Genomic DNA, 22,388 nt, shown 5'->3' with positions numbered 1-22,388 from the left:
TGCTCCTGTTGACCGTGGGGAGCCAGGCAAGCCTCTCCAGGGCCACCTGGCAGGGAAGTGCCCACCCTCGGTGCCCACTGCCCTAGGAACACAGCCGACCAGATGCCGAGGGTAGGGGAGTTCTCCTGCCGTCCTCTGCTCATGCTCTTCACTGATCGCATGCGGTAGCTGGTCTCCAGAGACGGCCTCCCAGTGTGTACATCTTGTGTCTCCATCCTGCTCCAGATCTGGGCTGGCCCAGTGTAACCAGTCAAATGTGGTGGAAGTAGCAGTATGGCTCCCACAGCTAAGTTATAAGGAGCCATGAGCTTCTGCCTCAGCCCCTTGGGATATGACACTTGGATCACTCTCTTGGGAATCGGCTGCCATGCTGTGAGAAGACCAAGTGCCACAGAGAATCCTTGAGTGGCGCCCCCTCCCCACCCCACCCCGACTCCTCTGGGCAGTCCCAGCTGAACCAGCATCCACTGCCTGCTGTGTGAGTGAGGAAGTCACCTTGGACCTCCAGTCCCAGCCACCATCTGACCACAACTGCAGGAGAGACCACAAGCAGGAGCCCCCCCACTGAGCCTAGTCAATACCCAGAACCACAAGAAAGGGTGATAAATTGTTGGTTGAAGCCACTAAGTTTGGGAGTAGTTTGGTGCACAGCAGTAGGTGGTGATTGGGACAGAGTAGGTGGCCTCTCTACAGAGTAGATTGGGACCTGAGCGTGTGACTAGAGCTGCAGAGATGGGCTGCTTTCTCCCCATTTCAATTCTGCTGTGACTTGGGTTGCTCATGCAAAGTTCCCTGGCTTGCACAGAGCCCAGAGGGAGGATTGGGGTGGGGGTGAGGGGGGTTCCTCCCAAATGTGGTCTAACTCCAGGGCCTCCAGAGGCTGTCAGCTCAGAAGTGACAAAGGGAAGGTTGACATATGAGTACTTGCCTCAATGCTAGGAGAATGAGGCAGTCAAAACCTGTTCTTTTTCAATAGAATGAGAGTTCTTGGAGTTCGAGGCTTAGTGTATTTCTCTTGGCATTCCTGGTAGCCTAGCACTTGCTGGGCACATTGAGCTCCTCAGCATTGTTGAATTAAGTAGATGGGTCTGTGTGCCCCTAATGCTCATGTAAGTCAGCCCATGCTCTGTATGGAACACCACCAGGGCCCTGGGAGGGAGGGGCAGACCCTGATCCCTGCCCTGAGACCTTACAGTCTGATGAGGGAGATCAGGCTTCTGCCAGACTGATGGGTGAAAGACACAGTTTTCATCCTCAGCATGCCCCTGGCCCACTGCAAGGACTGGAGATACTGGCAGAAAATAGCTATCCTTCTTTCCTCTTCTTTACATTTTCTTCACATGAGATCATCCAAGGAGCAGGGGGCTGGGTGGACAGGCCTCCTGGTCCTGAGAAATTATTCCAGAAGCCTTCAGTGCAGGCCACGCCGGGCCAGGCTCCCTGGTGCGACTGCTCCCCTTTCCCTGTCACTCAAGTGTGCAGGATGTGCCCAGATCCCCTAGGGAGTGCAGATGCCATGGCCCCTGGCTTCAGGGAGCACTCAGTGTTGACACAGCAGGTGGTGGGCAGAACCCATGCAGTCAGTACTGCACCACAAAGACAGCAGAATTCAACAGAGCTGCCAGCCCTGCTCAGTGAGAGGAAGAGTAGGTGGGTTTGTTTAAAATACTCCCATTACAGTCAGTTAACCTTTATGTTCCCTAAATGAAAATTATATAAACCTGAAATTTTCGTTGATCAGGTTGCCTAGGAACAGGCAGCAGGTTTTCATAAGACAATGCAATAGATTGTCACCAATAGGGCTATTAGGAAGTGAGCTGGTTAGCGGCATTATTCCGGATCCTGGTGTTGGTGTTCAGTAATTATCTGTCTGCCTCTGCAGAGCACACCCATCTTCCCAGGCTCAGGCGGGCTCTTGCAAATGACGTTTCTCAGCCTGCTTCTGAATCTCGGGGATGGGACCTGGAGTCTTAAGAGCAAATTGTCATCCCTGCGCTTAAGAGAAATCTAAAAGACCCAATCCTGATGAGTTTTTAATCACCTGTCTCCCACAGTAGTATTCAAAGTAGTACTCAAAGCAGAAAACTCAGGAAATAAACAGTAAGAAAAATACAATGGAAATTAAAGAACAAAGTCACTCTAAGGCAACTTTGGTATGTCTTTTAAATACAAACTTTTTCCCTGTGTGCATATTTACTTGTTTATTTTTCACCAAGTCACTGTAATTTGCTTCCTTCCCCAGTGGCAGTCAGGGTAACCAACTGTCCTGACTCGCCCAGGACTGAGGGCTCCCCAGTACCAGCACATGTTATTACGAGCATGCTTTTCCATGACTAGCTTTCCATGTGTAGCTTTCAGTCAGTTTGGATGAACCAAACTCGGCCTTACCAACTCCATGTTTATGGACATTTAGGGTATTTCCTTTCTTTAAAAAAAAGATAATAATATAATAAATGATGCATGTGGTAAATAGCCTCATGCATATGCCCTTGCAAGATAAACTCCTGCAAGTAGGATTCTTAGGTCAAAGGATGTATACATTTATGGCTTTTGATATTTTGTAAGGTTGCCCTCTGGAAAAATACGTGCCAGTTTCTGTGCTTACTCCCTAAACTCTCAAGGACTCTGACATCAAATAATCCTTTCACCCCGGCCAACCTGATAGACAGAAGAGAGGTCTCACCTGGGGACGTGTGCTGCTTCATTAACCATTTGTGAAGTGCCCATTCGTGTCCTTAACCCATTTCTCTTTAAAGAGGCTCATTTCTTTTAATCTGTAAAAACTCTTTGTATTAGGCACATCAATCATGAACGTTGAATCATTCTGTCCATTTTTTTTAAACGTGTGGTTATTTCTTACAGAAGAGTAACACCTCTTAACTTGGTGTCTATGAAGAAAGAAAAGTTAATATTTTAGGTAATTCAATCTGCCCCCTAGCCTTAAGCACTAAAATATTTTATAACTGAAGTACCTGGGATGAGAATAGCTCCAAAATGTATAGCCCAGGTAGGTCCCTTTAAAAACAAAGGATCATGTACACAATTTAACTTCGTGTTCCTGACTCAGAAACGCTGTGAGCAGTAGTAATTTTCTGGGCAATGGTGATAGCCTCAGCGGCTGTGGAGCTCTGTGCAGTTTTGGCTCCCATTCCACATGGCCCCAGACTGCTTTTTAAATAAGATATCTGATTCTTGTCTTCCCCCTATCACTGTCAGGCCATCATGCTGTTACTTTTTTGCTGCTGTTAAGCACCCCTGCCTGGCCCTGTATCACCCCATCTTCATCAGCAACAGGACTGATGACTGGCTAAAAATGCTTGTTAAGTTTATCTGTAAACTCACAGCAAGTAAGTGCTGAGGGAGGGGGCCCAAGGGCCACTAGGGTAGGAACTTCAGCAGGCCATGGTTTTACTTACTTCCTGGGGTTTGTATTACATATCATTAAGATTGTTCAGTCAATGACTTCTGGAGGTGTGCATAGAATGGGGTTAAAAAACTTTGTAGACAGAAGGAAAACAGAAAGGAAAGATGAGCAAGCACTTGAAGATAGAGCTGCCAAATGAGAAACCAGTAATCTAGACGAACAGAATCAGTGTTTGATCTTATTACTGCCTTTAAGAGTGTTCTGGGGCAGGTTTCATGGAGATGGTCCCATTGCTGACCTAGAAATTTTAAACATCCAGCTTCCAGGCCTGCACCAGCTGGGATGTGGCATACAGCATGTCACATAAGCTTCTGATGCTCACTTTTCTCATCTGCAAAATGGAGCTAACTGCCGGCCTGCTTCATAAGGGGTAGAATCAGATGGCCCGATGGGAAGAGTCCCTGGCCTGAAGGAGCCTGAGAGGAATTTGCAAACATTTTGTAAAGGGCCAGTCATGAGTGATTACTACCATCGCTGTTACAGTTATTATTCATGGAATCTCCAGCAGCCACAGGCTGCCTCCTTACTTCTCGTGCCGTCTGCACAGATTTCAGTCTGAGCTCCCAGCCCGTGCGTGTACTTTGAGCTTACGTCCTTGCCATCCCTCCAAACCCAATTTCATCCTTGTAGGGTTTTCCAAAACAGGATTTGCAACAAGTGGCGTTTTCTCTTAAATATTTATTTTGCAGACCATTTACTCGGCACAGCTATTTTTACAGTGAGGAAGGAGCAAGGCTAAAAATAACTTAGCTAGTAACCGGATCAGTTCTGCATTTGACATTTACGTGGAATTCATTTGCATCTCATTTGTTCACCTTTCTGTTTAACAGGTAGAGTGTAAGAAAGCTCAGCCAAAAGAAGTCATGTTCCCACCTGGGACAAGAGGTCGGGCCCGGGGACTGCCTTACACCATGGACGCGTTCATGCTTGGCATGGGAATGCTGGGTGAGTCTGGGCGGGACTGTGGGCACTGAGCACAATTACCATGGACTTGGGGCTGTGGAGGCCTAGACCTGCAACTGAGTCGCCTAACAGTTGGGCAAACTGCTTTACCTGTCTGAGCCTCAGTTTCCTCCTCTATAAATGAGGACAATAATTCCCTTTGCAAGACAGTTGTGACCACTGAATGAGCAGATTAGACCGTCATCTTGTCCCATGCCTGGTTCATAGGAGGTACCTGATGATATTATTTGCTCTCCTTTCTACTCCCTTCTTCAAAAGAAGTCACTCTCTGCCTCAGCCCTCTCTGCTGACTGGAAGTTCTTAAGGACCTAAAGACTCAGAGCTGCTTCCCTTGTGGGCTGAGGCTACATTTCCTAGAATTTAGGAAAGGAGAAGCTGTGAGGGTGGGTGATAATCCTGTCTGTTTAAATGATTAACATTTTTCTCTTGGGATATCAAAATTTGCATTTAAATGGATGTTTTAAATAGCCTGTTTTACTCTTTATTTGCAAAAAAAAAAAAAATGATGAAAGACAAAGTGTGTTTGTTCTGACGAAAAATGATCTCTCCTGGCTCTTAGAGAAATTAAGTTGCATATTATGCCCCTTCCTTAAAGGTATCTCTGTCCGTCCTGCATAGATAATTGAAAATCTTGCCGCTTAAATGGCATGAAAGATGGAGAAAGCAGTGGAAAAGCGTAATGGTGTGGGTCGCAACAATAATTAGAAATTTCAAGGCGAGAGAGCCGTTATTTTACTGCAAGTTATTGTGTGTCGGGAAAATACCAATTAAATGGGATAAATGGTAGTTAATGGTAAAATTCCATTCAGGCACATGATCTGTCTAGTTTTAATGGGTTTTCTTTTGGTTGGCTAAGAGTCCCTCTTCTACATTGTTTGATAAGTTCTTTGTGTATTTTCAGGTTTGCTGCTGTTTAAATTGTTCCTGGCTCAGGTTTAAATTTATAAAAGTTTTCTTGGTTTATAAATTCTTAAAAAGAATGATATCTATTCGAGGAAATAACAAGGCAAAGTAAAAGTTATTTTGAGAAACTAAAGAATGGAAAGAGATGCCACAGGAATACTAAAAATGGCCAAGATGTTAATTCTCAAATTAATTTTTAGGTTTAACAGTTTCAAAGAAAACTCCTATTTTAGTTCTTACAAAATTTACCAACAGATACTAACATTAATCTGCAAGAAGAAGTGAAATTGAAAAATAAAATGTTTTTAAAAAGAAATAGGAACTTCACATTAAGTTATTTCCCAGGGTCACTCACCATGTAGATTGGTGCTTCCCTTGGGAAATAAGCTCTTCCCATATCATACGTTCCTGGCCCCCCAATGGAGAACCGGTGGTCTGGGTGTGGGCAGGGATGCAGCCTGAGAGGTGCCAGGACTGGGCAGGGTGCCCATAGGCTGGAATTGGATGGATGGTGCATCCAGCCCATAGCACACCGTGCCTTCTTCACTCAGTGTAGGAGGGCTGCACTCAGGCTGCTGGAGACTGGGTGCTGAGATCACCAAACTGAGGAAAACCACCCACACAAAAAAGAATGTTGCCACTAGGAAACAACAGACCACTTAAAAAGAGAATCAAATGTTTAGGAAATACCAAATATTACCAAAATTAAAACCTAAATAGATGTGTTGAATAGCAGCAATGGACACAGCTGAAGTAAAAAATAATAAAGTTGGAGATGAGGCCAAGGAATTCTCCCAAGAAAGTAGAACAAAGATGTATTTTAACAAATTCCTTAAAGAGACATGGAGTACATGTAGATCCCCCAGTCCTGACATGCATCTAATAGGAGTACCAGGAGGAGAAAACCAGGGAATCTTACGATGGAAATGTTCTGTCTTTTGACTGTATCCTGGTTGTGACATTATACTATAATTTGCAATATGTTGTCACTAGGGGAAACTGAGTAAAGGCTACATGGAATATATTTCTTTAAATGGCATGTAAATCTACAACTACAGCAAATAAAATTTACCTAAAAATGAAAAAAAACAAAAAAGAAATGGGAAAACACTGGTTTGACCAAATATCAACATGGCGTGAAGCCACAGTAATTAAAATGGTGTGGTATGTAGGAATGCTGTTGATAGAAAAAGTTAAAGAGCCTAAACTAAATATATTTCTAAGAAAAGTATAATTATTATAAAGAAATTATTTTTAAAATCATAAAATTATAAAAGTATAATTATTATAAAGAAATTATTTTTAAAAAGTTTTTTCTTGCTTGACTGTTATTTACTTGTTTAGCTCTTGCTTCAAAAACTAATTTTTATGTGGTCTTCATCTTGTGTTGCACACCAAAAGAAACTGAATAGATTAATAGCTTTAAATTTTGAATTAAAACCTTAAAGTAGTTGAGCCCCTTACTACTTGCTGGCTTTGGGAGTCCTGAATTTTAAATGTTGAGTGTAAGGGCCATAGGGCATAATAACTTTTAAGGGTCCAAATCTCCAGGAAATACCCACCTGTCTGAGTCTATCTAGCTTGATACCTTTTACATGCTAGGAACAATTAACTGGTTTTCCTTCAGGGAGAAGCAGAGGTGTGAAGGTGAGCTCGCTCATGCCAGTTGCAAAGAGCAAAGTGGAGCAGCTCTGTTCATCCCAGATCCCACTCAAGGGTTCAGGGCCCACTCTCCACAGACACCCAGGCTCAAGCTCCGGACAGAGGGCCCCCAGTGGTTTCAGTATGCAAACCAAGCCAGGGAGGACCTTGTTGAATACAGGAGGGATTCAACAGCTAATAGTCTTTGAGCACCTACTATGTGCCTGTCCCTGGACTACACATGGGAGACCATACTTAGCAAAACAGCTCTGGTCCCTGCCCTTGTGGAGCTGGTGGCCACATGAGAGAGATGACATTAACAGCTAATCACACAGAGACATAATTATAATAGTTAGGGGCTGCTTTAAGAGCACATAATGAGGAATGGAAACTAGTCCAAGGAATCAGGGACTGCCTCCTTGTGCAGGTAACATTTCAGCTGGGATGAGAAGCACGAGTAAGCCAAGGGCGATCCAGACAGAAAACATGGCCTAGGAGTTGGGTGGTCCTAGTGTGTGACCCTGTGTCTGGGGCCGTGTGTGAGGAGGAGGAGGAGGAATGGCAGGCTGAGTAGCTCTCAGAAGGGCTTTGGCCACAGCTGGTGGTGGCTCTTCTCCAGAGGCCATCTGATTCACCCCTGCTCGCTGAGATTTAGATATGTGACAGATGCCAGGCGCTTACTCATCTGCCCCAGCCATTTCCTTGTCCTCTCACATTTCAAGTTATGACTTCCCTAAGCCACAGTAAAGAAGGAATTGTTCATTAAAAATGTTGTCATGGTTGAGTCTTTTAGTTCTTGAGTTACAGCCTCCCCAGGGCACCCACCACCACCCACAGCCCTGGTGCTCCAGGCTTTGGCCTTCTGCCTGAGTAGCTCTGGTTGAGGCTGCCAGCAGAACCCTCAGACCTCAGCCAGCCCTCCCCACTCCACCCCCCAGTCACAGAGGCTCTCCTCCTCCCCCAGCCAAGCAGAGAGCCCTTTGGGTGCAGTTGGTGGTGTCTGCCCAGCCTCCACCAAGAGGGGCCGTGTGGGCCAGGCAAGAGAGTCGAGACTTCGGAATCAGGTCTGGACTCCTCACCCCTGTCAGCTGTGCTGCTCAGAGCAAGTGACAGTCTCTCTGTCCTTTAGTTCCCCAATCCATGGATAGGGATACCAGGAAGCCTCACCTCATGTGTTTGTTGAGGCTAAACGAAACCATGCCATGCCCAGCCAATGCTGTATTTTATCAAATCCAGGCTGCCAGAGATAGACACCAGCCTAGCTCAAGTGCCTGGGTTTACCTCACCCATGAGAATTAAAAGCAGCATCGTCAGCCCTAAAAAAAAAAAGGCACGTTTGTGTACCATTCAGAAGGAAAAAAATATATGCTACTAATTAAACTGCATTGATGCTTTCTTATCACACTGACTGTGAGATAGAGGTGCCTTTCAGAGATGTTAAAATGTGGGACAAAAAATGTGTTTTCCTATCAGTAAGATACAGTAGGAGGTACCCAAACTGAGGGCTGTCATTAATAAGGTACTGGGGGGCTTTGGGCAGATTACCATCAGGGCAGGTGCCTGACACCCTCCCACTTGGGGGCCCTTCCTGCCAAGGGCCGAGAACCTAGACCTGCAGGTGTGACTGGTGCTGTGGCGTCCATAGCCCTGTCCTCAGTATAGACCACACCCACGTAGTTGGATTATCTTTGAGTTTCTGCCTCCCAACAAAGATAAACACAGTGGATGGCAGGCCTCATCAACCCCCAGTCCTCCTGAATTCCCGGGCACTGTGGTGAGGCCGTCCAGACACCTGCTGAGGCAGAGCCCCTGAGGTCCCAACACAGGCCTCCAGCCAGGAACCAGGCCAAAGGGGTGAATCAGGCACAGTACCCTTGGAGCAAACATGGTCTTACAGTCTGATTGGCCTTTGCCTCCCCAGCAGGGCTGGAGTGTCCACCAGGCCTTCTCTGATGCACTCACCAGAAGCTCCCAGAGCTGCCCTTTATCTTGCCCACTGGCACAGCATGATGCCCTGGGCCCTCGTACTCTCTGGGCAAGCAAATCTCCATTTGCTGTGCTGTGACTGAAGCCCTTGCTTCTTCCCTCTTAACATGGTGGCATTGGGCAGAGCCTAAACCTTGTGGTAGGATGGCCTGGTATGTTCCTCGTCAGTCATCTGGGCCCCAAGGACATGGTGCACCAAGCCTGCATATCAGTCCTGGAGTCAGTAGCATCACCAGCACTAGTTTGGCTGATGAACTCAGCTCAGGCAGAAAAACATTTTTTCAAAGTTTGTTAATGAAATGAGGTTTTCCATGATTGAACCTGTACTATTGAAAGAGCAAAAACCATCTAACACTTGTAGGGATTTTTAGAAGTGTGACACTAAACCATCAAAGCTTTTAAATCCAGTCAGTCAACAAATATTTGCTGAGTACCTACTAAGTGCCAGGCACTGTTTTATATGTTGAGGAGGCAGCAGAGAAAGAAGTCTTTGATCTCCGCAAGCTGATGTTCTAGCAAGACAATAGATACCCTCATCTATCAATAACTTGGAAACTGTGGAACTAATTTAAAAATATCCTTGAAGACTTTCCTATACTTCAGGAGGTCTCATCAAAGGGAGACTGCTGAGCATACAGTTGCACAGTTAATCTTGATCTCTCTTGATAGGGCTGCAAACATCATGGAAGGAGACTTTCAGCTGTTTTAGTTTTGCTTGCACAGCGGTGGACAGAATCGTAGAATCATCAGCCAATGGGAATTCCTTAAAAGGAATGTAGGAGAGGGAAGGAGCCATCCTTAGGCCAGGTCTCCCTGCCTTTGAGCAGGACAAAACCAAAGACAACTAAGACCCTTAGGACAGGTGATTTTGCAGCCCTCACACTTTGTCCCACTGCCCTTCAGTGGTACACAGATGCCCACGGTTACCCAGCGCAGTGCACTAGAGTCTCTTTGGTTTTTCTTAATGGAAGTGGACTTAATAAAAGCAAACATGATTATTGTTGACATATCTGATTTCTCTTGGCTTTCTCTGCCCTTGGCCACATAATTCTACTGCCTTGAACTGTCTCAACTTCGCTAGGCACACACTGTTTGACATGTTTAATACCAGTGGTAGAGAAATGCCTCAAATGCTGAGGCCTTGAAGAAAAGCTTCAGTCTTCAGGCCCAGAAAAGGAGAGACACTGTTGACCAGCTGAGGAAGGCCAGAGATATTCTGACCAGTGCTTGTACTGAAAAGTCCCTGTGAGATTCTAACCTAGTGTTCCCCAACATCAAGCCACTCAAATGAAAGCAAAAATAAAAATCATTTCTAAGGGATAAGGAACTGTAATCTGCCGGCATTCACTAATGGACCAAAAGGAGATTGGCTGGAATCTGCAGCCACATGCTTAGACTCCTTTATTTGTAATTTCAACTGGGATTTGTCTTTCCCCAAAATATCAATTGAGGTCATTTCCAAGGAGGTCTCCATTTGTTCAGCTGTTGCCTAGTGAACAGAGGAAACTTAAAATTCAGCTCTTCATTTTCCTTGTAGAGCAGTGCAGTTTACTAGTGTCTGTTCTGTCCAAGATGGTAGCTACTAGCTACATGTAGCTCTGTTGAGCATTTACCATGTGGCTTATGTGAACGAGGAACATCATAGTTTAAACTTAAATCAGACAATGCACACCTAGAGGAGCCCCTATGACTCAGAATGATTTTGGGGTCTCAGTGTCTTTGTAGACTTTGGCCTTCATGTCCTTGCCGGGAAGAGCTCTCAGCGCTTGGTGTTGCGTCCTCATGCAGGCCTCATGGAGCTGATGTGATGCTCCAGGCAGTGCCCTGCACGACACTCAGGAGATAGGTCACACTCCGGCAGTTCCCTGCATCAACAGCCCTTGTCTCTTGTGTCTTTTGAGTCAGGGGCCTTGTGGGAGCAGTTTTCCATGACTGAGCAGCTGAGTAACAGCCCGGGAGAGGATGAGTTATGCACCCATCTAGAATACAAACATCTTCTCGGTTTGGAGCAAAGATCTCCAACCACCATTCTGAGAACTCTGCCTGCCTGCATCCCCAAAAGGGGACCCTGAAATGAGCTGACTGGGGAATCTGAATTCTATTGATTTCTGAATTTTTTTTTTCCCCACTGTGGAAAGTCTGTCTGCAAGAAAGGTAGTCATCCAGGCAGAAGCCTTGGTTTTTCCTTTAGTGACAAGAGATAATTACGGTGGGATTGATTAGGTGTCCCGGGTACTGGAGCAAATAAATTGTGCAGTGGCCAGTGCAGGAGGGGCCCAGCTGCTAATGGAAGTGGTGGCTGGGTCATCTCGCCATAATGTGGCTTGATGGAGCGTCCACATGGGTCTGCTGTAATGTGCTATTGATATGCAGCCAGCCAGTTTCCCTGTGTGGCTGGGGCTGTGAGCCATTCGAGCAGAGCTGGGCTGCACAGCAGTAAATGAAGAGGAAAATTGAAGTAATGTTGTATTATAAATTTATGATTTCATCTGCCTGACCCAGAGGATGTTCGGCGATGGGGAGTGGAGATAAGGTCCCCCATTCTGGCAGATACCAAATTCTCTTCTTTGTGGTTCAGGAGACAATATTGACATGTCCTGGAAGATTGGGGTGAGGCCCAAAATTGAGGTGAACTTGACCATGCCTTTTTCCTTCTTATTGAAGGCTGTCAAGTAGGCCGGGCAGAAAGCAGGTGTAATGGAATCGTCCTGGTGGCCTGAATCCAGGAGGGACCAGTGTTCCACCACCCTCCACCCACCTTGAGGGAATCTCAGAAGTGACACATGGGCTTACACATTTGTTGTCAGATTAACACTAAAATATTTAAGACCTTCGGTGCTGAAGTTAGAAGCAAAGGAGTCATTTTTCATCAAGAAAGCCCCAAGGCAGCAGTGATTTGGCTGTTTGCATATAATCCGTTTATCAATATTGTTGAAATAATGGTATAAGAAATCTCGTGCTGAAAGATCTGATTTGATAGCAGGTGATTAATTTGGAGGCGAGTGAGCTAGCCAGCCATGAAATAAATACCCAGGAAGGAGCCCAGTGTGCATGTGTCCACTTACAGTATCCCAGTCTTGGCCCTTGGCCTGCTCTCCCTCTTCTTTCCCCACGTGGAGCTGGAGCTCAGCATCACACGTGGGTCCTGCTCCTCAGCGGTCTGTGCTGAGCTGCCGGGCCATCCTGTCTCCTCTGGGCAATGAGACACCAGTTGCTGGAAATAAACACACAGGGAAGAAGCAGGTGGCAAGACCCTTTTGAGGTAGAAACAAGTTAATTGGCCAGTGAGCTGTGATTGCAAATTCTGAAAGGAGAGGAGCCATGGCTAGTCTCCATTGAGAATTTGGGCCCATTGGTGCAGCAGGGGACCTGCAAAGCTTTCTACAGCTGGTAAGACTCAAGTTCCGAGAGATGGGAAGCCCTCAGGGGCATGACCTTGGGCCAGAGGCAGAGCTGGAACCCAAGTCTCCTGATGTCTAGCCCAGCAAACTTCTGTTTTGGGTCTGATGACAGGTCCACTGGGTAAGGCAAAGCTACAATGCCAACCAGCACATGGAAATGAGGGAAGGTGGGTCCCGTCTCTGGACCCCTGAGGCATAAAAGCTCAATGGATAGGCAGCAGGAAGGCCAACAAACTAACTCACAATGCCAGAGTGCACACAAGGTGGAACTGAGTGAATGATCCTGTTCCTTTAGCCCTCACCTGCAGGGCTAGAAAATGCTTGTAATGTGAGAATCCACTGGGCAGGTGAGTGATGAGCCCCCAGAGCCTGTGTTTAGGAAGTTCTGAATTGCTATATAGAACTTCAGAGTCACATGTGGAAAACTGTCATTGCTGCCTTCCTGGCTGGAGGGCATGGAGACTGTCATAAACCACCTATCACAGCAGCTTTCTACCAGCATTTCGGTGGCAAGCAACAGAAATGACTCTGGCTGCTGTAAGCAGTGAAGGAAATTATTGAAAGGGGCTTGGTGGTATACAGAATTGCTGGGAAGGCTAGAGAACAGGCAGAAACCAGGGAGCTGAATGGCCATTGTGGGTAAAATGAAAGTTCCTGTGTCCAGGATTCTCACCTGGCCCTGGTTGGCTAGCTCACTGCATACCTGTGGGCAATGTGTTGTTATTGACTCTGTATAAAGAGCTGCACCCAGTGCTCTGGGAGACACGGTGGCAGGGCTGCAGGAGAGCAGAGCGGAGGCTGGAGTGGTGGCAGTGCCAAGGACAGAGGCCCAGAGGATGGCCATGTGGACAGAGAGGCCCAGAGGACGACTGTGTGGGCCGCGAGGCCCAGAGGCAGAGACCAGCTTGCTTGGTGCAGACTTGCTCTGAGTGGATGAGAGTTTAGTGATTGACCTGCCACGAAGGAAATAAAGTTGGGTATAACCCTTTCACTCCAAGAAGTTTTACTGTCATTTCTTTGGTCACATTGACTCCATAGTGAACTTGCTTGGGGCTGAAATCCATTGGCAAAACAATTGGCGTAGTCAGCAGGATTCACCGGTGACCAAGGAAAAAGGAACAGGCTGCCCTCACGGACAGGGAGACATTTGAGTATCCACTGTGGACATGTGGTACTGTGCAGGGGTGGAGGACTGGGGTCCACCCCAAGAGAAAGCTGACTGGAGTGATGTCACTACAAAGTGCTATGGCCCGAGAAAGAGCAGCACGAGAAGAAGCAGTGTGGGAGTGCAGGCTGCCAGGTGCCATGGGGCAGGTGAAGGAAGAGGCCCAAGAAGGAGCGGCACAAGAAGAAGCAGCATGCAGGCTGCCAGGTGCTGTGAGAAGGATGTAGTGGAGCCATCAGCCCCAGAAATGGAGGAGCGGAGGTGTGACGAACAGGTAGGGGTGGAGGCCCTGCCAGTGCCGGAGGCATCAGCCCCTCCTTGGTTGAGACCCGACCTGGTTGAAAGTGGGTGGAGAGCCAGCAGGACTCAGCAACCCTGGGTTCTTCCAGGAGAGGTGCAGCCCCCTCCTCAGGCTGTGGAGCACTCCGTGCTCTGCTTCTATCCTCAGGCTCAAGCACAAAAGGAAATACGGTCTGCTTCTCAAAGGAAGAATTTAAAGGTTCCCTTGAAGGTCGCGAGGACCCAGATATGGGTTGGTTTGAAAAGGCAGGAGCAGACAAAGAAATAGGATGACTGGGGCTGTGGCCGTTGAGACTGGAGCAGCGATTCCAGCCGCTGAGGACCAAGAAAGCAGAGATAAAGCAACAAGATCGGCCTGTGTGTCTACAAGACTTTTTGCTGTAGAGGCTGGAGAAGGTGGGTATTGTAAGGCCCACCCGTGGTCCCTTTGGTTAATTCTTTGAGTAGAACTGGTTTGAATACAGCCAGGATGACCACTTGGTGGCAATGGATCTCCTCAGGCTTGAGGGTTATTATAATTTGTTGTAATTTCTATTTGTATATTGTCATAGCCTCTGTCGTTATTACGGAATTTGTTTGCAATGCTCCAGCTTTCTCGCACAGGGACCATTGCAGAGGACTGAGGGCACATAGACTGAGAGGAGAGAATCCTGGAGGGGTGGAGTGTGGATAAAATGAGAGTTCCTGTAGCCAGGATTCTCACCTGGCCCTGGTCAGATAGCTCACCACACACGTGTGGGCAATATGTTGTTATTGACTCTATATGAAGAGCTCTGCCCAGTGCTCTGGGCAACACGGTGACACTGCTGCAAGGCTGCAGGAGAGCAGAGCAGAGGCTGGAGTGGTGGCAGCGCCGAGGACAGAGGCCCAGAGGACGGCTATGTGGGCAAAAAGGCCCAGAGGCAGAGACCAGCTTCTCTGGTACAGACTTGCCCTAAGTGGACGAGATTTTAGTGATTGACCTGCCACCATGGAAATAAAGTTGGGTATAACGCTTTCACCCCAAGAGTGTTTTACTGTCATTTCTTTAGTCACATTGAATCCATAGTGAACTTGCCTGGGGCTGAAACCCATTGGCAAGATAGTCAGCCACAGCCACAACCAAGAGACAACCAAGGAATGACCTGGTCAGGGGACCACTGTTGTCACCACAGGATGCTGGACTCTGCTGTTGATGCCAGAATAAATTACAAACTGCCCCCTCCTCCTCTGCCCCACTGGCCAAGCCTGGGTTTGGGGGTTCACAGCTTTCAAGCTCAGAGAGAGCAGGAGAGGAGGCCTTTTCTGGGTAACTGGGTGGCAGTGAGCAGGCAGTAGGGCGGCCATGGTGGTATTGTCAGAGCATCAATGTGCAGAGATTCCCGTACATTGAGGGAGGGAGGCAGAGTGAGCCTAGCGGGTAGGAACAGTGGGTAGCCATGGTGTCCTAAAGCCAGGGCAGTTTCAGTTCAGAAAGGCTCCACCAGCCGTCTTTGTAGTCTGAGCCAAGAGGCAGGGGTATAAAGAGTGACGTGGCCTGAGCACAATGGAGGACTGAGAGCCAGTGAGACGTCTCACTGGGGGTCTGTAACAGATCACAGAAGGCCACATCAGCACCCCAGCTTGCCAGTAGATTCCTCTGCACCCCATGCCTAGCCCAGCAGCAGTTTCTACAGGCACTCCTCAGTTAACTGGTAACCCCCTGGGTTATCTGCTGAGACCACGTGGAAACCAGTGCTTGCTGTGAAATGCCCATTGGAAGAGCGGCTCGAGGCTGCTGGGTTTAGGCCATGCATCCGGTGCATGTTTTAACACATCCAGTCCCTCCCATTTTCTGAGGGCCTTGGGAAACGCTGGCGCCGTGTGGAGTGTCTGCTTGGCCATGGGCTCCTGGGATCCTGTCTTCCCTGGGCCCTGGCCCACTAAGCCCAGTGGTTTTGCAGAGGCACAGGGCCAGCCCTGAGTGGTGTCCCTGAACTGTGACCCCAGAGTACTCAGACTCTGGTGTTGCCGCAGCTCTCCGCTGCCTTGGGAGGAGGCATTACAAGGACTTTAATCTGCGATTGTCAATAGCTTTAAGGTAAAGTACATTCAGGGTAAGCTCTCCAAATGTCAGAGCCAGGTGTGGGCCCTGTGTTTCGTGCTAATGCATGGCATTTACTCTGCAGGCTGAAGAAAGTGTGTGGGCTTTGGGGGTCTCTGTCCAAATACGGGTTAATTACCAGCAAGCTGACAGTAGCGCTTCCAGCCACAGGAGCAAGGTGACCCAGGCCCTGGGTAAAGACCCTCAGGGGAGACAAATCATTTTGTGGAGCAAAATAACTCAGGCTGTTTCTCATTCCCACCCTCCTGGGATTTCACCCCAGACCCAAGGCAGCTGGACTAACACGGCTGTGATCTTTCTCTTTGTGTTCAAGGCTACCCCAACTTTGTGGCAACCTATGGCCGCGGCTACCCCGGATTTGCTCCTAGCTACGGCTATCAGTTCCCAGGTGAGTGTTTTGTCTCCTGTGGCTCTGGAAACGTGGAAGGTGGGCTACTTCTGGAGGGAGGTGGGAGGACCCCCTAAGGAGAACACAACTCATACATACATACATTCAGGAAATGACCTGCAGGTGCTCAATTTCAAATCCACTTAACTCCAAGGTCAGGATGCAGCTCAGTTTCTGATTGACTGAAGTGTCACTGGTGCTGAGAGCTGCAGCTCTGAGGGGCAGAGGGAGGCGCCAAGGCAGGAGCCCTGTGCTCACCCTCCTTTTCCTGAAGCCTGTGTCAGGCTTCATGTCCCCCAGACTGAACCCCCTCACTCTCTTGCTCCCCCTTGCCTGCCTCCGTGCCTTCATTACCAGCTGTCTCCCACCCCCACCCTTCCTTCCTCCTCCCCGTCTCCACCTCCAGCTTGACCTGGCTTTGGGGCCCTTCTGGTGTGTGTCCTTGGTGTGCTGTGGGGGTTTGGGTTTGTGACCCTGACTATTTGGACTCTCCCACCCCTCCGTGTGGGCAGCAGACTGGAGGCAGAGCCCTGGGAACGGCCACTCATGCAGCCAGGCCGCCCCAGCTCCCATCCGACTAGGAGGCATGCAGCCCCCTCCTGAATGGGGGCAGCCAGGGTAGACGTGGCCTTGCAGGGACGGGATGATGCTGAAGGGAGTGATGTTCGGTGGGGCTTTGCTTGCCCTTAAGGGGTGAGCCACCTTACCAAGGCCTGGAGCACAGATGAGAATATGTTGGGTGCCTGAGGGCATCTGCATACAGAAGACAGCTGAGGTTTCTAGAGAAGGCCTGAGGAACAGGATTTTGTTCTCCTGGGCTCTCTACTAGAGGAGAAGGCCCCGTAGGGAGCTGGCCTCCAGGCAGAGTTTCACTTCTGGTCGGTCTGCCAGCCTAGGCCCAGAGGCCTAAGATGCAGTAGGAAGCAAGGGGGGCTGAGAGGTGGCCCCGGAAGGGTGGTGGTCCGAAGCCAATGAGGAGAGCAGGGAAAGGCGCACCTCAGGGGCTCGGCCCAGAGCTTGCCTCCGACTGAGCTTTGGGGTGCAGAAGGGTGTGTCAGGGGAGGTCAGGAGGTATTTGGGGCTATTGGGGCTGTGCCCTTGGGGGAAAGATCCTCAACCAGTGACACGGAGATGCTAGGCTCCTCTCCTGGCTGCTCATGGCCACAGGCGGGCACCCAACATTTCTGGGGCTCACTCCTACCTCTGTAATGGGGGGTTCCTGGGGCCGGAGCACCATTGATTGTAGGGGTGAGGGGAAAGGCAGGTACAGCAACAGGAGCTCCCCATGAAGGAGTGTAAGTGTGCGGGACCCCCCCGAGTGTGTGGGACTCCCCCATGTGTGCGGGAACCCCCTGAATGTGCAAGACTCCCCCAAGTGTATGGGACCCTCCCAAATGTAGACTATCCCAAGTGTGCAGGCCCACTCCCCAAGTATGCGGGAGCCCCCTGAGTGTGCAGGACTCCCACGAGTGTGTGGGACTCACCCCTGAGTGTGTGGACCCCCGAGTGTGTGGGATCCCCTCGAGTGTGTGGGACTCCCCCGAGCATGCAGGACCCACCCCCCGAGTGTGCAGGACCCCCCTGAGTGTGCAGAACTCCCCCAAGCGTGTGGGACTCACCCCTGAGTGTGTGGACCCTCGAGTGTGCAGGATCCCCTCAAGCATGTGTGACTCCCCGGAGCATGTGGGACCCACCCCCCCAAGTGTGCAGGACCCCCCCCAAATGTGCAGGACCCCCAAGTGTGCGGGATCCCCCGCGAGTGAGCGGGACTTCCCCGAGTGTGCCTCTGCAGCTAGCAGGTTACCCCATCAGGGTGGGGCCCTCAGCAAGCATCCTTGGCTGCCCTGAGGAAGCCATCCCCACCTCTTCTTTATAGCAGACAGCCACCTGGGGTGGCCATGGGCCTCCCCAAGTAGGACAGTAGGTACCCCAACCAGAGAAGCCAGCACTGGGCCAGGCGTGACCTGGAGTTTGCTCTGTCTGTGCCTCCACTAGATTGTCCTCATCTGTAGGTGGGGCCTTCAAGGTCTGAGGAAGTAGAAAACCCTTTCAGAGGGCCTCAGCCAGCAAGGGGCAGGCCAGGATTAAGTCCAGGTGGTCTGGGATTAAGTCCCGTGCTAATGTCCCCACCTCATCTGAGAATCAGCCCTTACCCTGTGAGCTAGCCCAGGAAACTTCTGGTAGACCTCTGTCTCCGGGACTTGCATCCTTGGGTCTGCCCTAGATTGACATGGATGCAAGACAGACACAGAAGCAAGATTTGGCCAACCAAGGCTGGCAGGATGAGATGGGTCCCCCAAGTGCCCAGCCCTTCCCACTAAGCCAAGTCTTTGGGAGTGGAGCAAGGATGTGGACACTGGGAATGGACTTGGAGCGATTGTCTCCAGGACCCATCTGTTTATCACTGTCAACAGCTCCTGCAGCTTAACGCAATTGGCTGGGTTTGAATAGGACAGATATTAGGCATCTTAGTGATATCTAGACAGAAGTCCCTTGATACTTGAGAACTGGCTGTTCTGTTTTCTCTCAGCCATCAAACTCTCCATTTCCCCATCCTTCCCATATACACTCTGGAAACCTCTTGTTTGTCCTCACCAGTGACCAGAAAGGGGCCGTCAGTGGCTACGAAAGTGAGGCCACTTTCTGTCAGGGAGGGTCAGAGTGTAGAGTGGCCTTGGGTCAGTAGGAGGTTACCCAGTGGCTGGACCTAGCCACCCACACCCCTCCAGGAGGAGCCAGGCTGGCTTCAGAGTCCTGCCTGCAGCCCCTACCCCCTGGAGGGACTGCGTTTTGTGGAGTGGTGGCTCTGTCTGCTGTCCTAAACCTCTCCCCAAGCAGCCTAAATAGGGGTTCCAGACTGCAATGCTTAGGCAGTCCCCTGTGGTTTTCCAGCCAAGGGTTCATGAAGTGGTGGTTCCCCTCAAGAACCAAACTTGACCCGTTCTGGAGCCTCAGCCTCAGGAGCAGGGCCCTTGGGTCAGGGAAGCTTTGGAATGTTCTGGCAACCATCTCTTGACTCATATCAGTAAGGAAGTTTCTAGTGGATCTGGCCGATGAGGCTCAGGTGCAGAGGGGTGACCCAGAAGAGGGGCAGTCCAACTCTCTCCCTGCTCTTTGCCCTGTCTGATTGGCTCTGTTGACCCCTCCCCTTAGTTGGTGACATTAGCACAGCTGTCACGATGAAACTGTTTTTGCTTTGTGGTCTTTCTTTTCCACATTCTCCTGTGCCCAGTTCACCCACTTCCTACCTCCAGTCTTTCTTCTGATATGTGTGGATCCTGCACCCCTCTCGACCCCTTTCTGAATCCATCCTAACAGGACAGTGCCAGAGAGCTAGCTCAGCGAAGTCCCAGAGAGCTGCTGCAACCCCCTCCTGTGTGTTTTCACTCACAGCCCGTCTGTCCCCAGGTTCCCACTCAAAGGTGCACTCTGACCCATTACAGAGGGCCCTCCTTTGCCCCTGAGGTGGCCCTTCCTGTAAATACCCACCTCATCCACCTGGGTGTCGCTCAGTGGAGCCTGGTTTTACCCGTGTGGCTTGGGGTTACAGTCCAACTCTTGGGCCACACAGTTCATTTAAGCAATACCCACCTCTGCCCACCTTTAGGACTCTGAAAATAAATGAGATGTTCAGATAAAGAGGCCTAGATGCCTTGGGATGATTATTAGAATAGGGTTAGTTCCTTTCTGCAAAGATTGAGTGACGACCAACCACTGTGGAAGTGGCTCCTTCCCAGGCCCAGATGTCCACTACATGCTCCCCAACCCACCCAGCCCCACGAATCAGTATACGGGCTCGAATGATTATGGTCCTGATCAGTGCCCCACCCTCCGCCGACCGTTTCCTCTCTTTTTTCCCCTCTGGACTTTCATTTCAGTTTAATCTGTTAATTCTCTTCTTATTTCACTTTGCAGACTATTTGCCGATCTCACAAGACATAATTTTTATCAACTAGCTCTTAAGAAAGGCATAACAAATTGGGGTTTGCTACCATTACTAGAGAGAGGACACAGTCCCGGCCGGGGCCGCCCCAGCTGCTGTCAGTGCCCACTGAAACTGTCCTAGCTGCCTGTTTGAATGAATGTTCTTTTTCTCATTTTTAATTCTTGGAGAAGACTCATGTCCTCATTGCTTTACTCAGTTTTTTAAGAAAAAGTTTCTTCTCCAATCCCCTCCCATTTTGCTTCTTGTACACACTGTGACCATCCTCCCAACCTACCCCATTTCCCCCAACCCCCAGAATGTAATGGGGCTAGAGGGAAACTTCTCACAAACTTTGTAGAGCCTCCTCAGGGGAGTCCAGGAAGAAGGCATGAAATTATTTTTTTAAATGACCAAACAGGCGTGTTGGAAGCATTTCATGGGACAAGTTTCTAAGTGCTGGTGGCCCACAGGAGTTAGAGATATGTGACTTAGAGCACTTATGTCCTATAGTAGACAGTGCCTAAAGTGAACACACACACACATACGCAGAGGGAGACTAATATGAAATACTAATGTGAAAACCTTAATCTGGAAGAAAAACTATATAAACATTATCTGGTTGTCTTTGTCTTTTTGAGGCCAGTCCTCAGTGGCTGTTGCCATAATAATCATACCTGTCTTAGAAAAGGGACAGTGAAATCACCAGGACACTGTGGTATCTCAGGCACTGTGGGTGCTAATCCATACCAGGTCCCTCCTTTTTCAGCACCCACACACACCCTTACCGCCTTGCCCGCACTGGCCTTTCATTCCCTGCTGGCATTAGAGCCTCTTGGCCTACTGGATAAGAGGGTCCATCCTGATCAGGTTGGCACCCCTGATCATCAGTCCCCCAGGAGGGCTTTCTTTTCTCATGATGCTGACAACCTCCATGTTTGGAATAGCCCCACTCTCTTGGATCAATGAAGTACAGCACAGCTGGACCCTCAAGAGTCATCCCTTTCTTTATTATGCTCATAGTTTGTGAGAAGGGTCCTGCATGCTTCCATTGGATGCATTTGATATGAGCAAATCCATCGATTTGAGTGTCAGTGTCCTTGAGACTCAACCTGTGCAGTTTTGCTCACCTCATTAAAGATGCTTGATATAATAATTGGTTAGTATCCTTTTATTTTCCCGCAGGCTTTTTCATGAGTGCAATTTTTTTTTTAATCTGTATGATGTTTTTCCCCTCTTTATGTTGTTCTGCTGTGAATTGCTTTGCTTCAGTGAACTTGTCCTGGTATGCTCGTCTCATAGACATTTTAGCCATTGTGAATTTTTTTCATCTCTGTAAATAGTTCATCTGTGCTTCTCCCTAATGACGTTTTACTTTTTTGCCCCACCTGTAAGCAACTGAGGTAGAAAAATAAATTGTTTACCACGGACATGCTGTGTGCTGCCATCTCTTAGCCTATCAGTGTCCTGTTCTCACTCCAGGGGAAGTGAATGCATAAATAACTGGTACCAATGACAGCCTAGTGCAGTTTCTAAAAGCATGCAGATCTCCCCTGGCTGCTGCCTATCCCTGGCCGTCCCTGCTTCCTTGTCCTCTGCACTTGCCCGAGGTAGTCATTTCCTTGAGCAGAATGGCAGAGCGTCTGCATGCAGCAGCTGCACGGTTTGCCTCCATGCCTGTCCTCTGCTGTCACTCCTGCCCCCACATAAAAATGCCACTGGAACATCTGGAGCCCCTCACATCTGTGCACCAGGTGTGTGTGAGCTCATGCACGTGCTTGTGCACAGTGACTTCAGTGTCATTTGCACGTGGTTTGCTTTCCTGACTCCCCTGAACAGTGCAGATTGGAGGAGGCACTTGTGTTGCTGGACATGAAAGTAAAAGACCTTGTTTCCAGGTCCTGCTTGGCCATATAATAGCCATGTGATCTTGAGCAAGTGACTTAGCCCTCTAATGCCTGGCATTAATAGTGCCTACGTAATTAGGTTGTCAAATTAAGTAGGATAATGTGTAAATGTGAATGTTCCTTGGAAATTGGGAAATGCTCTGAAACTGGAATTTTAGAAATAGGCATTGATGTTATGTCACTCTCCAGTGTTTTGTTTTGTTTTTCCCTCATCACCTCCAGTGAAACTGCCTGTTCATGGATCTGATATGATCCCCAAGTGAGGCCAAAGAGTTGCTGGGACTTATTGCCCACCCACTCTAACA

The 22,388-nt window shown here is 49.0% G+C and overlaps 1 protein-coding gene across 12 annotated transcripts in view; it reads left to right on the top strand.

The window, feature by feature from the left end:
• MSI2 (musashi RNA binding protein 2) overlaps positions 1-22,388 on the top strand; it is a 372,867-nt gene that overhangs the window by 306,460 nt on the left and 44,019 nt on the right. For 11 of the 12 annotated variants that reach the window (XR_012130677.1, XM_037003866.2, XM_037003865.2 and 8 more), the window contains 2 exons: positions 4,255-4,369; positions 16,180-16,254. Coding sequence is in view for 11 of the 12 variants with exons in the window: in XM_037003866.2 (XP_036859761.1) it covers positions 4,255-4,369; positions 16,180-16,254 (190 nt within the window). In the remaining variant the exon portion in view is untranslated. Of the gene's footprint in view, positions 1-4,254; positions 4,370-16,179; positions 16,255-20,169; positions 21,899-22,388 lie in introns of those variants that run through there. The other variant, XM_037003869.2, reaches the window with a different exon arrangement.

The sequence above is a fragment of the Manis javanica genome, chromosome 4 (genome assembly GCF_040802235.1).
Source record: "Manis javanica isolate MJ-LG chromosome 4, MJ_LKY, whole genome shotgun sequence".
Taxonomy (NCBI): domain Eukaryota; kingdom Metazoa; phylum Chordata; class Mammalia; order Pholidota; family Manidae; genus Manis; species Manis javanica.
This window is presented reverse-complemented; position numbering and strand designations above follow the sequence as displayed.